Below are 16,576 nucleotides of genomic sequence, written 5' to 3'. Positions count from 1 at the left end.
CTAAAAGACGACCGTATTCAGGGTGATACTTAAATGCCTTAACTGGCTTATTGCCCATCGGTATTTTGTCCTTAGATCCATGAACAAAGATGATGTTGAGGTTGCAACCTGTCATAAGGAGGGTGATGTACCCAGGAAACAGAAAAGATTAGGCATTCCAGACCCCACCAAGATTTTAATCATGGCAGACAAAGCTTGGTGTGAACCAGTCTCACCCGTCGCCATTAAATCGAGTGCCCATAATACAGAAAAATGGACATAAAATGAAGAACGCCAACTGAAAAGAGGCAGCATGCAACCCAACAACAGTTAGAAAAAGAACCAAAATGAGATTGTATGAATTGAAATGGTTTAGGTTTTAATGCATAACATCATTGCCATGCTTGTCACATAACACCTCCTTACACGTGAACCTGCAGCACCTGGGCGAGTGTATTTCACAGTCAAGACAGCATCATAAACCACCCAGTAATATAAAATTTCATCCTTGGAGATGACAAAACCTTAACCTTTAAAATTTTTTGGATGCAATTCAACTCTTTATCAGATTTCACTGGTTATTGTGGTTCAGCAGTCTTCATTCGAATCTCGAACCTAAAAAGTGAACCCACACAGAAGTACAATTACAATTTCCATGGCGAACCATCCTATAAAGCCTCTGCCGACCATACAAAACACCGAGAAATCTTGAACTGCAACAGCAGCTATCTGTGGAACGGATTTCTTATTCTCGAAGCTAATTCCAAGTTCCAACACCAAAACAATAACAGCACAATTCAAAGGACAATTTTAAGAGATGATAGCAGGTGTTATATCGTTGGTCAAATAGAGGACAGAAATGGGAGAATGTCATGAACAAACCTAGATTAATTTAGAGTTCATTCACCCTTTGGCGAAGATGGTAGCAAAGTTGGGTAGAAATTGGCGTGTAGCAAATAATCTACACCAGGTTAAAAAAAATAGAATAAATTAAAAGGAATACAGCATCCAACCATTGTCAACTAAACCACATGCCAGTGCAAGAAAGGCTTCAGCACCAAAATTCACGGACCACTCTGCTTATATGTATGTGATTAAAGAGAGAATGAAAAGATAAATGAAGAAAGATTCCTTAACAACAAAGCACGTACAAAAGGGCTTCTGCTTAAAGCAGTTTACTAATCCAATCACCATTCATTCTCAAAATGGTTGGAAAAGGAAGGATGGTTTTGCACCCAGCAGTATAAATTGTCGATGCACTGGACAACAGTATGGACACCAATTTCGAATGTCTGGGCAACAGTCACAGAATGCACGCTTTCCATTGGTTAAAATATCTACAAAGAGGAAAGTGAACTGCAGCCACCCAGTTCAAATTCAAGGAAATAACAGCTCAACAACCCCGGACAGATTTCTTGTAAGGCGCAATGGGTAAAGCGACAGGGTGGGGGTCGGAGACTGAACATCAAATAACTCACTTACCACCCATCCTTGAGATCACAAGTTAGACGATCTTTTGTAGTTAGCCAACATCCATCCAGGAGAACTGTAATTGAAAACACAACGAAAGCAGAAACAAAATTACTTGACCTGTGAGCAGGAACTTCAGTGCAACTCATGCCCAACAGAAAGCAAGTTAAAGAGGGTTTCCCCCTCTCCTTGATCACAAAAGAAAAGGCAATACCACAGCTACCTTATAGATAATTCATCAAATTAAGGTCAAGGTGAAACACAGAGAGAACATGACAAAAACTTACAGGTGGATCACTGGGTTGTCATTATTCATCACTAGTATCTACTGCCATGAGGATTGCTTATAACCTTCCCATCCACCCTCTGGCTCCTTCCGCTTCAAAACACCTCCGCTGGTCACTTGATACATCCTCGATTGCTCCTCTGTAAGGACCTGTGAACTGGCAACAGATAGTTGCCTCGATGCAAGAGCTGAGGTCTCATCTCTACTTTCCATGTCTGGGCCTAAAGGCCCAGCATTGAGATCTAGACCCTGTCTTCCCCATTTCCTACTGCTCTCCACAGCACCATTATTGTTATTGTTACTGTCTGGGAAGTTAACAGCATAAGAAGGCCTTGGATAATGAGACGAGACTGCACCTAATACTTGAGAGGGTACTGTCGGAAAGCAAAGTCTCCCACCAGATGGTGAATCCACATACGATGCTGAACCACCAGAAAATGTTGCTGAGGTAAGAGGAAAGTTGGTCCCAAAAGGAAAGACAGGATACTGGAAAGGAGGAGATGGAAATGGCACTGCCGGAGAAGACGACAACACTGCTCCCCTGTAGACATCAGTATTAAATGGATTGCTGCCAGTAGAGGAAGCCAACATCCTCTGAGGCCCACCAGTTGCAACTACTGGGAAAGGCTGCTCTCCTCTATCATGCAAGATAGATTGGATTGTGACAGCAGGATAAGGATTTCCTTGAGGAAACCAGGAGGGGAAGTTTCCAATTTCCGTACTGTTCATCCGAAGGTTAGAAATGAGTGGTTGAGATGGCACAATGTTTCGGGTATGCTGGCCAAGTGGTGATGGTTCAGCACTCACCTCATCAACAAGAGGGCCATCATTCAAATCAAAGTCTCTGCAACCACCAACCTTTCCATTTAGAAAACCACCAGATGATTTGGCGGGATGAAGTGGGGCATCCAGCCTCCGGCCAATGCTTGTTAAGTGATTACCAATATCACTAGCTTCATCTGCTCTATTCAAATCAAAATCAAGTCCCCCCGAGCTTCGAACAGGTATCGAACCCATCAGTGCATCACGTGCACAATCATTATTCTTTGCAAGGTCAGAAACAGAAACTGTCTCCTGAGCAGAACTTCGTGAAGCCAAATCCTCGAGGATTCTTTCATCAGGAACATTCAAGTCAATATCTAACAGGGGGCGACCAGGCTTGGAAACCATTGCATCAGGTAGTGAGATATTAGCTGTAACTAATGGAATCTCCAAAGCTTTTCTAGGTTCAGCTGGCCGAAATGCACTTGTGGCTGCCGATCCCTTCCAACCAAGCTCCCGTCTACTCTTCAGTAGATCCTCTGGTGGAACAAAGGACCCTTTTGCAGCAGCGGCTACTGTAATGGAAGCAGGAAGCCCACTAGACACAGAAGAAACAGGTAAGGGAAAAGGGCTAATTAGCTGAATCGCAGAAGAGCATCCAGGTGTTCTCAAATCACCTGACTCCCCATATTTCCCATCATCAGAAATAAAGCCTTCATTCAGATCAAATTCAACTTTTGCTTCCAGATCCGATCCCCCTGTAGCAGATAAAGAAGAAGCAGCAGCAGGGGCAGACATACATTCCTCTGTTTCATCAGCTCCAGTGCCAGCCAAATTTGACCTTGTTGACACTACTAGTTCTGGTGCCTGAACAAGTGTGGGTGCTGCCTTGTGAGCAGCTGGTCTGGCACTACATTGCTCATTGACCTGAATGCCTCCCAAGCTCTCCACCTTGCACTCACCTTCATAATCAGTTGTGGCTGAGGCTGTATTACATTCATGTTCAATTTTATTTTTCTCAGTAGAATGACTCCTACCATCTGTTTCACCAGCCTTCACATCATGCATGTTTTCAGAAACCACATCCTTGCCAGAACTAGAAGGTTCGCGCACTTCATCATTGGTTCCTTTTGCAAAATCAGACTGCAACATAGCAGGTGGTTTTGGCTCATCCCCAACAGAAACATCCAGCTCTTTATTCATTTTTTTCTTGTTCTCACCATCAGTCTCTACAGGATGGTTTGTTGATGATACATCAATTGCATCAGTCCCATCTTGCACTCCTGTATTGTTGATCTCATTTAAGACAGAACCATGCAACTTTTCTTTTTCATCAGATATGCCATCTAAATTTGATCTGCCACCACCCTCTTTCTCCCACAGCTCCTTGCCCCTACAATTTGATGTTTTCACTGCCATGCTTTCAGAGGACACAGCAGCTAATAGTATTTCCTCTGATTTCACATTGCTTTCTAGGCATGGTTCAGCAATTTTCTTCCCATCCACATGGGAAGAATTGGGAGGTCCATTGAGCTCCCCTGTGTGTTTTTCTTGTGAAAACAGAACTGTTTTAGCCCCTATGTTCTTGGACAGTGAAGTACCAACAGTAATACCCTGCTTCTCATCTTCATCATCAACAGGCTTACCTTGGCTTTGAGCAGGAACATCACGTGGTGATGATTTTGCTCTCGAACCACTTGGTGCACAGGGGTGCTCGATAGGCATGTTTCTCCGTGGAGAATCTGTTGGTGAAACCATATCAGACTTGGACATCTCCCCGGCAGCTACACTAGCAAGCAGATTCATACCAACATCATCACCAACTGACATAGATGCATTCCCATCAGAGTATTTTGCACAACTTTCAATCAAAGCATTCATGGAGCTGAAAGATGCATCATGCAGCTTCCCAAATTTATGTTCATACACATTTGAAGAGGGTGTAGCTTTTGAGACTTCACCTAATTTACTAGCATCATCACCCATACAACCATGCTCTTCATCAGGAACAGTGGCAGGCGACCCATCACCCTCATCTGACCCAGTCAGCACCTCTTTGAAATCATTGCTTTGCCACGACTCGGTCTTAACATCTGATGCAATATTAACTCGATATGAATTAATTTTTTCCTTCAAATTATGATCAAACTGGTCATGCCTCTCCGAAGGCACAGGAGAAGAATCTCTGCTATTCATGACTGAAGTGTCTTCCAAAGTTCCCCCACTGGAACTTTGTGCAGGACTGCGACCTTTGGTGGGAATTTTAACAATGAATTTATGACTGAACCCTTCAGCCGTTGGAACATCAAGTGCCTGATCGCATGCCAAACTGGACTGTTGTAATTTCTCTGAACCTGGATTTCTGTGCAAGGGAGAACTTCTGCTCGATCCACTATCCCTTTGGACCCCAGATACAGCTGGGCCTGGAAACCCATTAACTGATTTACGTTGCCGCAAAGAACCACCAATGATCTTATTTGTTGCCATTGAAACAGCAGTAGAGCTCCTTGCATCCTCCTTTCCCGGCAATCCTGAAGTTTTGGCATGGTCACTAGAACAAGATTGACTATTGTTGAGGGACTGACTGGAACTGCTGCTTTTCTCATCCTTTGCTGCAGATGCAGGTAGATCTGAGGCGCCACTGACACCAATATTTCTGAGCTGTCCATCTTTCAAATTATTACCAACTGTGCCAGGTGATGCTGTTGATTTTATGGGGCCTGGAGATGATGCAGACTTGGTCACAGTCTCCCCCTGGACAAGCTTGACTGGACCACTTTTCGAAGCAGAGAGTTGCACAACTGAGCTCTTCATTGCAATCTCTGAGGATACACCAGATGGTCTATTCCCAACCTGCGAAACTTCAGGAATGCGCGATCTAGTAGACCAGGTGACACCTTGGTTAGAACTAAACTTTGCATTTGCATCCATTTCAGCCTCAACCCGTTTCTTCCACATGTCAACTAAACTCCTTGCTTTCTTCTGTATTTCCAAATTCTTATGTGTCCGCAAATGATTCACAGATTTGCCAATATTACACATTTGCAGAGCATGAAGATTTATAGGGAGTTTATCCAGTGCATGAAGCAAAACTAATAAAAAATCCTCAACAGATCTATCACTATCCTTGGGGCTACTACCATCACCAATCTTCCCTTTATGCACCTCCTGTAGCCATTCATCAAATACAGGCAAGCCCCTCAGCTGCACAAACCGATTTAAGCAATCAAACTTATCTGTGGCTGCTATCACACCAGCTAGCATTGACCGGCCAACCAAATCTACTTTCCTCTCGTTCCTCTCAGGTAGCATGAGATGCACCAATTTCTCAACCCCTTCAGAATCCACAAGTCCCCCCTTCTCTGTAAATTTAGAAATCTCAGATTTCCAAATGCTTTCTGGTCTATGAACAGAATCCACATCATCCATTTTAGAAAAACGTTCTCGTTTAATGGGCTCAGACCCCTGATCTCCACGCTCCCTTTTCTTGCCCTTAGATTGTGAAGGAAAGGAGGCAGCATTATTCTGTACACTATCAGAACTAGGTTTTACCTGTGATGTTGAAGTTGGACCATTCATTGTCTTCGGAGAACATCCATCTGGTTGAACTGTTGCATGCATTTCTAAACGTGTCTTGGATAATAGCTGATCCACTACTTCTTGTCGTTCCTGTGTAAAGAAGAGTTAACCATCAAATGGAATTGTAAATTCAAAGCAAATTCTTGAAGGGCAGCTACAACTCACATTAATATAATCCTGATCAGTTAGCCACCATAAACACTTGTTTGTAATGTCATAAACTCGCCGGCACACAAATGAGCAAATCCCTGATGGAAGTTCAACACCTTTCGGAAGGAAGGCAACTTTACACGGATGGAGTAGTGATGCAGCAGGAATTTCATCCTTGTGAAAGGAAAAGAATACTTCGTTTGGCGCAGCTTCCAGTAGGATGCCTTTGCCAAGCTTTATGTCAGCAGGTCGATAAAGCCAATTCACACCTAACTTTAACTTGTTCTCTTTATCAGTAGTCAGCCTTTGGATTATTCCAATGAAAGGAGGGGAGTCCTGGGGTGGTTTGAACAGAGCAGAGTCTCCAACACTGACCTTGCGTCCATCCTGTTAAAGGAAAAAAATAAAACATAGGGCACTTTAGGTAACTTATTACAAATGCATCTTTATACCAATTACATCAACAAATGTTCTGCTAAAGTAGAAAATGTAGCCTGCATTTTGATAGCATAGATGATTGCTGAATGGAATATCATTAACTGGCCATTAATATCATAATAAAGATCCATCATCAAACCACTAGATAATTACCATTATGAACTTCATGGATGAAAAATCACAGCTTATGAGTCCTCTTATCTCATTTTCATTCATTAGATACTTGATTAAGCACTTATCAATAAATCTAAGCCAGGCCATCATCAGTAAAAGAAATTACATACAAATGCCTCAATGCATATGATTGTGCTAAGATGTAATTATGAGGAGAGATAAGTCATTCAAATTTACACTTCGCACAGCTAAAAGGAACAAAGCAGAGTGTTCCGTCAACAGTCATAAGAAAGAAAAACAAAAGTGGAAATTAAACTTAAAACCTACTGCTAAAAAATTTCACAAATACAAGAAAAAATTGCCTCCAAACTGAATTTAAGCAACAATATCATGTAGCAATACAAAAATTAATTTGTTGTCATATTTCCCAAAATCCAACTGAGAATTGCAATAACGAACACAATACTAACTGAATTGTAGAATTCCCACGCTAACAAAAATCAAAGAAAATCTGAGCCAGCTCCTTTAATTCCTATATCAAACAAATAACCTCTCCATCTTTTATCAATCAAATCAGTGATTGCCCCATTTCCCATCATTCAAATCCAAATAACACAGAAGTACGATGAATTACAATCCAATACCTCTCATAATCGAAACAATGACCCAAAAAAACACAAAAAAAATCCCAAAAGAAAAGGAGTACCTTGTAAAAAGAATCAGCTGAAGATAACGAAGAAGAAGAAGGAGGAGAAGGGACGAAATCAGGAGCAGCTACAACTGAATTGTTGTTAACACGAGTGGGAGCAGTCCACATGTGCCGAATATGATCCTTTTTCCTCTCCTCCTCAGCTTCCCGCCCATGCAGCATAGCCTTGCATTTTTCCTTTCGAGTACCATCAACCCTTAACCCTAACTCACACTTTCCCCCTCAATTAATTCACCAATTCGAAAACCCTAGATCCACCCAAGACCAAAAATAATTGAAAAACTAAAAAACCCTAGCTTCCGTAGACCATTTCTAAATGCAATTCAAACCCTAATTTGACAACAATCAATTACTTCCGCAAATCAATACATGCGATCCGTTAAATTAGAGATGCTGTTTTGAGTTTGAGAGAGAGAGAGAGATATCGAGAATCTAGAGAGAGAAAATCATGGAGAAAGAAAAGGAGAGCGAGCGAACGAGCGAAGAAGAGAAATCGTAGTGGGGGAGACGGCAAAAAAGGGAAGATGTACGTGGTAGATAGACTGAACCATAAACCCGGACCAAGTCCCTGTCAAAAATTCTCAATGGGTCCGGTCTTGCCTCTTTTCAACCCTCTAATCTTTTTGGGTTGGGATTGACCCGGCCAAGAGACAGGGTTTTGGATCATATGAGTTAACCTGGATTAACTTAAATTTTTTTAAAAAAAATATACTTGAGATTTTAATAACACTTAAGAAAAAATTATGAAAGAATCAATGTGCGTGCATGCTTGCGCGTGTGTGTATATAATAGTTATCCCAAAAGTTATGAAACAATTCATATGAATATAAACTATATATAATTATCTAATATCAAAAAATTAAAAAATAATTCATGTGAATGTATGCTATATATAGCTATCTCACATAAAAAAAATTAAGAAATATTTTATATATGGATATATATACTCTCTCACTTTCTCACGAGACTAAGTATTTATATATTAATTTTCTATATATATATATATATATAAAACAATTCACATCAAAAAATTAAGAAATAATTCATGTGGATGTAAGTTATAAAAGAATACATGAGGCTAAGTATTTATAAATTAATTTTCTATATTTTTTGGTTTTTAAAAAAATATAAAAAATAAAGTTGGGTCCACCCGGGTTACGCTAGGTCACATGGGTTTCGAGTTGACTAGGCAAGTTGCCCGAGTTTAACTTAGCCAATTGCAAGCTCGGGTTTTGCTTATTTGAAACTCTGCCAAATAATTCATGTAGATGTAAACTATAAAAGAATACATGAGGCTAAGTATTTATAAATTAATTTTCTATATTTTTGGGTTTTTTAAAAAATGTAAAAAATAAAGTTGGATCCACCCGGGTTACGCTAGGTCACATGGGTTTCGGGTTGACTAGGTAAGTTGCCCGAGTTTAACTTAGCCAAATGCAAGCTCAGGTTTTGCTTATTTGAAACTCTGCCAATGCCCAAGGTTGAGTTTCATAACAATGCCTTTTAGATATGATTTATGGCCCGTTTATTAATGTATTTAAAGGGTGTTTGAGATTGTGATACAAGATATTTTTCAAAATAGCTTTTTGTTTAAAAATGTACTAAAATCCACCATATAAAAACTATAAAAAAAACACTAAAAGTATTAATTTAATCTTTTTTCAAGCCAAAAGAAATTTTAAAAAGCATCTAAAAGCAAAAGCAGAGGATGTGTCAAATACCCTTTTAAATAACAATAAAATTAAAATTAAGAATTTAAGTTTAAATTTAAATTTAAATAGAAAAAAAATATAATAAGCATCAATAATGTAATGTAGCATGTGAGAGATAACATTGTAGATTCGCAAGATGTTTTTTTTTAGATTCTTTTTTCATTTTGGTCACCAATTTTTTTTTCAACTTTATCCTTTAATATTATATTATTTTAGAATTGAGCTTTGTTATTTGTTTATGTTGGCTTGGTATTGAACACTCACGGTGTCTGGAAATAAAATTGATTCTCGATGAATGCTCTATTTGTCATAATTAAAAGAAATTAAATTGAATCAAAACAATTGAAGTTACGAAGCCAAGTTTGAATACTAAAAAAGTATTGAGTCCATTTTTTCTTGTAAATATTATAGACTGAAGTGCACAAATAGGGGAGAGATTAAGCCTTTTTTATTTTCTTAATCCCTTACTTTTTTATTTAATCCTTTTGCATTGAGTTTTTTGTTTATTGGACTTAATTTGTTTTTCCTAAATATGGAAAATCCCATAATATTGAGAGAGAAAATATGACATGTGTTTGATACTCGAATTTGTAAAATAAAATATAATTTTATTGATCTAAAATAATTAAGATTTGAGAGATCAAGTTGAAAAAATAAATGCTAGGGATTAAAAGAAAAGGACAGGGCAAATTAGACTAGTGCGCTAGTGGGAGGTACTTCTCGCATTCAAGATCTTCATATTAGAAAGGTGTGTGGTGGTGCTAGCGGCTCTTTTTTCTTTTCTTTTCTCTTTTCTCTCTCTCCTCATGATTTGAGCTAAGCCTGTCAAAATTGAAAGGTATACTGTCATTTCTTTTTATTGAATTTGGACCTCAATTTTTTAATTTCTATTGGTTTTGTTTTGAACCTTTTATTTTATTGATTTTTTTTTTAATTTCATCCATTAGTTTTTGGTTTCAATTGATTATTATATCAAATTTGATCATCATTTTTTTGCTTGATATTTGTTTTGAATCCTTTTTTATTTGATTTGTATATCAACTCATCTCTCAGAATTTAGTTTCATTTTATTTTTATGTGAAATTTAGTTTCTATTTTTTTTTATTGCTATTTGTTTTAGATTCTTTTTTATCAATTTTTCTTCAATTTCATTCCTCAATATTTTGTTGATTAAAAAGTTGACTTCATGATTTTGTTTTGTCTTCTATGGAGTAATCCCGATCTAATGATCCGAGTCATGAGTTTGAAAGATTATCTCGAGTTGACTTTGATCTGTTTTAGATACTTTTTTATAATTGATTTTTTTTTCAATCTCACCATTCAATATTGAGTTTGTTAAGAATTAGACTTCATGATTTTTTTTTATTTTCTCTTATATGAGGTTATCTCGATCTCATGTATTAAGTTGTTGACTTAGCAAATAAACACAAGTTGATTGAAGTTTTTTTTTTCATTTATTTTTTTAACTGAATTTTTTTTAAAAAATTTCTCTTCGTCATTGAGTTATTTAAGAATTGAGATTTATACTTAATTTAATTTTTTTTATAGGGTTATCCCAATCTCATGACAAGATCATGAATTTGGCAAGCTGACTCGGGAGGAGTCGCGTTGTTTTTTTTTTTTTAATTTTTTCTATATATAATTATATTATTAAATTAACTAAGCTTATTGAAACTATTCAAGTCAATCATTCAAGTCTTGGATTTTTCTTACTTCTTTAAAACCATTAGCATCGTTAAGCATCATTTTTTTTTATGTTAGGAAAAGTTTGGTCCTACTCGCGATGTAGTACAACCCACCAATCTAGTTTGTTTTCTAAAAGTGTGTTTCAAATAAAAAAATATTAAATTTTGTTTTGTATTTTGATTATTTTAAAATGAAAAAGACTGAAACCCTAAAATTTTCTAAACAAAAGTATGAAATTAGTTGATTTTCATTTAAAAATGCATTTTTACAAAAACACATGCATCATATTGCCAAACATACATCTAGTTTTATCTTAATATATTTTCAACATATATATGACTTCATTATTTACCAATTTCTAAATCTATCATGATAATGAGTCTTAACAAAAAGATATTCTCCAATCAACTTTCACTCATTACAACAAAATCTCTCCTTAATCAAATATAAAGAAAATTATTTCATATAAGAATTAATACATAAAAGATCATTTTTCTTGTACCTTTTTTAGAATTTGATATTTCTAACACGATAACACGTGGAAATGTGTTTTCATGTGTTCATATAATATGATGACACACCCTTTTTTAGATAAATTGATTAACATTATAATTTATAATTATAATTATATTATAATTATTACAATTACAATTACAATTACAAAGAAAACTAAATTTTATTTTGATTTCATTGTATACATAGAGAGAAAGGATAATGGATTTGTATTGCTTTCCTCTTTAATTGTTCTAGGGAGACGTGGCCAAATGACCACTATAATCTTTTCCTCTTTTTTCTACTCTTTCACTTTTTCCTAATAGTCACTGTACTAAACTTTTCTTCTTTCTTTCATCTCTTCATCTTTCCTCTTTAAACCAATGATGTGGTCTCTCTTTTACCAACAATCTTTATCACAACAACAGAGTCTACTCCCTTATCATCTCAGACTCTCTCTCTCTCTCTCTCTCTCTCTCGCTCTCTCACTCTCACACACACACACACACATACACACAAACACAACCATAAAATCAAAGCAAGAAAGTTTTTTTAGGTCATTATCCAAGCTTTTTTTTGTTTGATTTTAATGGGTGTTTGTTGATTTTTGGGGTGATTGGTTTGATTTTTTCTTTTAAAGTTTCTTTGCATAGGTTGATTAGAATGCTTAGTTTTAAGGGATTAAACTTTTTTTTTATATATAAGGGAAGAAATGTGTTTGTCTTTTTATTTTGTGAGTGCTTACTCATAGCTATGATGTTTGTGATTTATCCTCTTCATGTTATTTGTTACTTGGTTTTATTGTTGGTGCTATATTGTCTTCCCTGAAAATTTTTCCCCTTTCCTTACTTGGCAAGTTTTGTATTGGTTCTTTTGTTTCGGAGCTTGTTCTGTTTCTTTTTTTTTTTATGCAAGGCTATTATTCTTTAGGACCAGGGTTATGATGTGCAATGTAAGTCTCTTTTAATTCTTTCTCATTGGTTATTGAGTATGTATGTTGTTTGTTTTATCGTTGGCTATGTTTATTTTCCCCTTATATCTTTTTAGTTCAATTGTGTGTTAAATTCATTGTTTGTTGTTTGAAGGCCTATTGGATGTTTTCTTTTTGATGTTCTTTTCTTTGTTATGACATTGATTTTTTGTTTTTTGGATGCATATTTCAGTGCTCTTTATTTGCTCTTAAAGATTTTGTGGCTTTGTTTTCTTTCTATTTTTTATTTTTGTTTGCTTCATATTATTGGCTTCTAGGTCATGGGTGGGTTGTTTATTTTTTAAAGATTCAACATGTTTAAAGGTGTTTAAGGTAGGGGTGGGAGTGTGGCTAAATTTTTTTATAGAGGTTTTTGTTTGAATAATAGCCTTTGAGATTTGTGTTTGTTCAGTTGGTTGGTTATTTTATGATTCTTAATAATCCTACACTGGTTTGTTGGTCGATCATGCAATTTTTTTTTATGAATTATTCTATTTTACATTTAAAATCCTTTTTCTTTTGTGAATGTTTGTTTATTTGTGTTTACATCCATTTTCAACCTTTATTTTTGGTATTCTTGCTTTTAAATAGGGGCTATCATTTTCTAGTTTTATCTTTTAAAAATCACTACCTTAATAAGATTTAAAATCTCTACCATTTTTTTAGTAAGTTGTAAGATTGTTATTTTAAGGGTACACAACTACATTAATAAGTTAAATATGTTTTTTTCATTGTGTGTTTCTGTCTATCTTACACATTTAAACTTTGATTTCTTTCTTGATGAGTCTTGGCATGTATTTGTAATGCTTTAGAATCTTTTCCTTTGGTTTAATAAGGTTGTTCATAAAGAGGTGGTTATCTGACTTATTATTTCTCAATGTTTATTGTTCTTTCTTCTTTCATCTTTCTAGGCATGTCGTTTAGCTTTCTAATAAGGTTTTTTTTTCTTTCTATCTTTGTGGTTTAAAAAAGTAGTTTTTAGGATTTTATTTTTATGTGAATTGTCATTTTTATATCTTTGTTTTTTAGGGGTAGTAGTGTTAAAGTTATTTGCTTTCATGATTAGTTTCTTCATTTTATAGTGTGCCTATTGCATGTGGTTTTTTTTTTCGTGTTTACATTTTTTTGTTGGGTTGAGGGCATTGAATTTTGTAATAGCGAGTTAGTTGCATGATATAATTTTTTATTTATTGTACATTATACGTTACATGCTTTATAGATTGCATATTTAGTTTTCTCATCATTTTTTCTGATTTTATTTTGTACAACATCCTTAATATTACCTTTTTATTGGGGTCCTTAAAATGTGTTTATTTTGCTTTTTTTTTGTTGTTGTCATGGCAAGCCTAACATACTCAACTATGATTTTTCCTTTTCATGTTATTACTAGGTTTAAATGACTTTTATTATGGTTGACGTTTATGCCAATTATTGTCAGCTGGTCTCTTAGGTCTAAATGACTTGGCATGTTATAAAGACATTACTTGCTTAACATTATCCTCAAGTTTGCACCCTTTAAGAGAATTATAAGATAGGTAAGACATCTATATACCTCATTATAAAGCATATATTGGGCTTGTCAAACCACCCATTTGGATTTTCCATCATCTATATATTTTTTCCCAATCCTAGGATTTGTGACTTACTTCATCGTTTGTCATGACCAATCAACCCTTTTCTTTTGAGGCTCTTCCTTTCTAATAAGCCCATTATGATTTGAGATAACAAATATTATATTGACTTTAAGGAATAGATCATCATCCACTTTTATCATCTTTTTTTAGAACATGATTGCATTCAAATTCTAAAGCTTAATTTCTAAATACTACATAACTATTAGTGTCGTATTTCTAAAAGTCATGCCATTTATAATATTATTTCCTCTTGATTTGATTAATGATAAAGGTTATGTGATTGCTAAAGAGCTTAATGTTCACCCACACATCAACTGATCAAGATCTTTTTAACTCTTTTGATATTAAAAATGTGCTTATTATATTTAATTGCTTTGAAAACTTTGACTTTTTTGTTACCAGGTTTGGGAGCCTTTTTAGATTTTTTTTTTTAATATTGTGATCTTAAATGGTCTTTCATATTTTATTTTAGTGACTGATATGAGTTGCTATTAAACCTCCTTAAATTCTTTATTAGAATCTAAATTAATTAGTGAATAAACATTTACGACATTGTATAAATAACCAATAAAGTAAGTCCCCCTTTGTGGTTTCTCTTTTACCTATTTTACTAGCATTTTCTCATAATGGGCAATATTATTTGTGAGGGTATATATGTCTAAATATTTGGTTCCTACAAAACTTTTCCTTATGTTTAACTACATTCTCACTAGCAATAACTTCATGTACTTTTACTTAAATATAACTATAGTGAATTTAGTTTTCAATATCTTAAATTGTAAGACATAGTTTTCTATTACCTCTTTTAGGTCCTATACTATTTTAACCAAGTCATATAATGTAATCTCTTATATTATTATATAAAAGTGTTCATGAAAACGAGTTTCATCTCTTTCTAACTGTTGATCGAGTTGGGTGGCAATGTGGAGTATTAGTGAAAAGCTATTTTGGTTAATGATAAACCAAATGACCTTAGCTTCTTGAAAGGGTTGACTGTATTATCACTATATTGATTAGTAAATTAGTGATGTGCTTCCTTATTGATTGTTTATCCTTTTAGAAAAAAATATTTGAAATCAATAATTTTTATTTCTCTAGTGATCACGTACAATCTATCAACCCATTTAGAGTATAAATAATTGCAAACAAATCTTATTGTTCATCTTACTTTCAGTCCTATCTCTTTTAAATGTTGATTTAGTTATGCTCTATTTATCTCTCTTCTCTATTACTGATATGTAGAAGGGAATTGTTGTGCTAGAAGATTGAGGTTTCCTTATTGTAAAACAGGTTATTGGGTATAGAATTGCCTAGTAACAAGTTATGCTATTTGATAGAAGCTATGCAGGGCTAAGTAGTTGGCTTATGGTTGTTTGTAAGCTTGAGAAAAAATTGGCTTATCAAGAGTTATCATGCTAGGGATAAGCTACATCTTTTATTGTGCTTGATATGCTAAAAAATACATTTTTATAAGAGGTATACTCAATCCATACACCCTTAATAGAGTGCTCGTTATTATAGAATCCCGGATTTTCCTTTTAGAAGTGTATACTTATGTTATAAGGTATTTTCTAATAAAGTTCATTTTGTAACTTATTCAACTAATAAGATATGCATGCATGATTCGGTTTACCACCACTATGTTGTTGTGACAGGTTATGATAATTGTTTTCCCCATATCTATTTAGAAAGCTCTCATATCAACATTAGAGAGATTTATATGTTGATAATAAGATTGTCTTTGCAAGCCCCTAGAAAATGAATGAATGAATTTAATTAATTGAAGAAGAGGTCATTAGTGAGGCACAAAATTCTTAACTTAAAGTCTAAAGGTAAACATAAGTAAAAAGAGAAGGATAAAATGTATAAAGATGAGAGTAGGGCCTAGTGTGAGAAACATAAAGAATTAGGGACTAAATTAAAAAGACATGAATAAGTGAGGGATAAAAAAAAAGAGAAAACCCGTCATACCTAGGAAGAACAAGAGTTTGACGACAGAAAACAAAAGAAAAAAGAGGGGGAGCCATTTTCTTCTCTATCACTTATCTCTCAAAGATATTGTAGAGAGAAACACATGCAAATCAATTCTTGAGAGTGTCAGGGAGGTTTGAGTGAAGACAGGTCAGATTGGAAGCTATTGGACAAAATTAATGTCAAACTTTAAACTGAAATTGAGATTCACAAATGAGAAAATTTGAGGTGAATGTCTTCATGGAAAATGTGGTTAGTGATGTTAGATTCCGCATGAAACAAATCTTACCCTATTTAAAGTTATATAACTCCAAATATGGATAGAACACTAGAGAAAAGTAAGGTTGTATCTTATAGGGCAGATTGATATACCATTGTATTTCAATGAGTTTAAGTGTGTAAATGGCAAAATTAGGTTTAACCATTTTCACCAAAGTTGTGTATTTGTGTCTTAGCATACTAAAAAAAAAGACCTCGTTTAAAATTGAGTTCAACAACTCTGGTGAGGAGTAAATAAACAGTTTTCTGATACCTTGTTATAAATTGTTAAACATAGTGAGTCTAAGTATGAAATTAAAAGAATTATTTTTTATACGAACAATGAGTATTTGGATTGTAAATAAT

The 16,576-nt window shown here is 34.9% G+C and overlaps 2 protein-coding genes across 2 annotated transcripts in view; both read right to left on the bottom strand.

The window, feature by feature from the left end:
- Positions 1-950: 950 nt before the first annotated feature.
- On the bottom strand, positions 951-8,037 carry LOC7474885 (uncharacterized). Its single transcript, XM_002321540.4, has 4 exons — positions 7,485-8,037; positions 6,242-6,613; positions 1,737-6,166; positions 951-1,525 (listed from the first exon to the last, which is right to left on the bottom strand). The coding sequence occupies exons 1-3, from the start codon at positions 7,647-7,649 to the stop codon at positions 1,775-1,777; spliced, it is 4,929 nt and encodes a 1,642-aa protein (XP_002321576.3). The 5' UTR covers positions 7,650-8,037; the 3' UTR covers positions 951-1,525; positions 1,737-1,774.
- The window catches only part of LOC7474882 (uncharacterized), a 29,215-nt gene continuing 13,589 nt past the window's right edge, over positions 951-16,576 (bottom strand). Inside the window, exon 5 of the transcript XR_008057476.1 lies at positions 951-1,482. The gene's annotated coding sequence lies outside the window, so the exon portion shown is untranslated. The remainder of the gene's footprint in view (positions 1,483-16,576) is intronic.

This window comes from Populus trichocarpa, chromosome 15 (genome assembly GCF_000002775.5).
Source record: "Populus trichocarpa isolate Nisqually-1 chromosome 15, P.trichocarpa_v4.1, whole genome shotgun sequence".
Taxonomy (NCBI): domain Eukaryota; kingdom Viridiplantae; phylum Streptophyta; class Magnoliopsida; order Malpighiales; family Salicaceae; genus Populus; species Populus trichocarpa.
The sequence above is the reverse complement of the archived record's forward strand: the minus strand, read 5'-3'. Positions and strand labels throughout refer to the sequence as shown.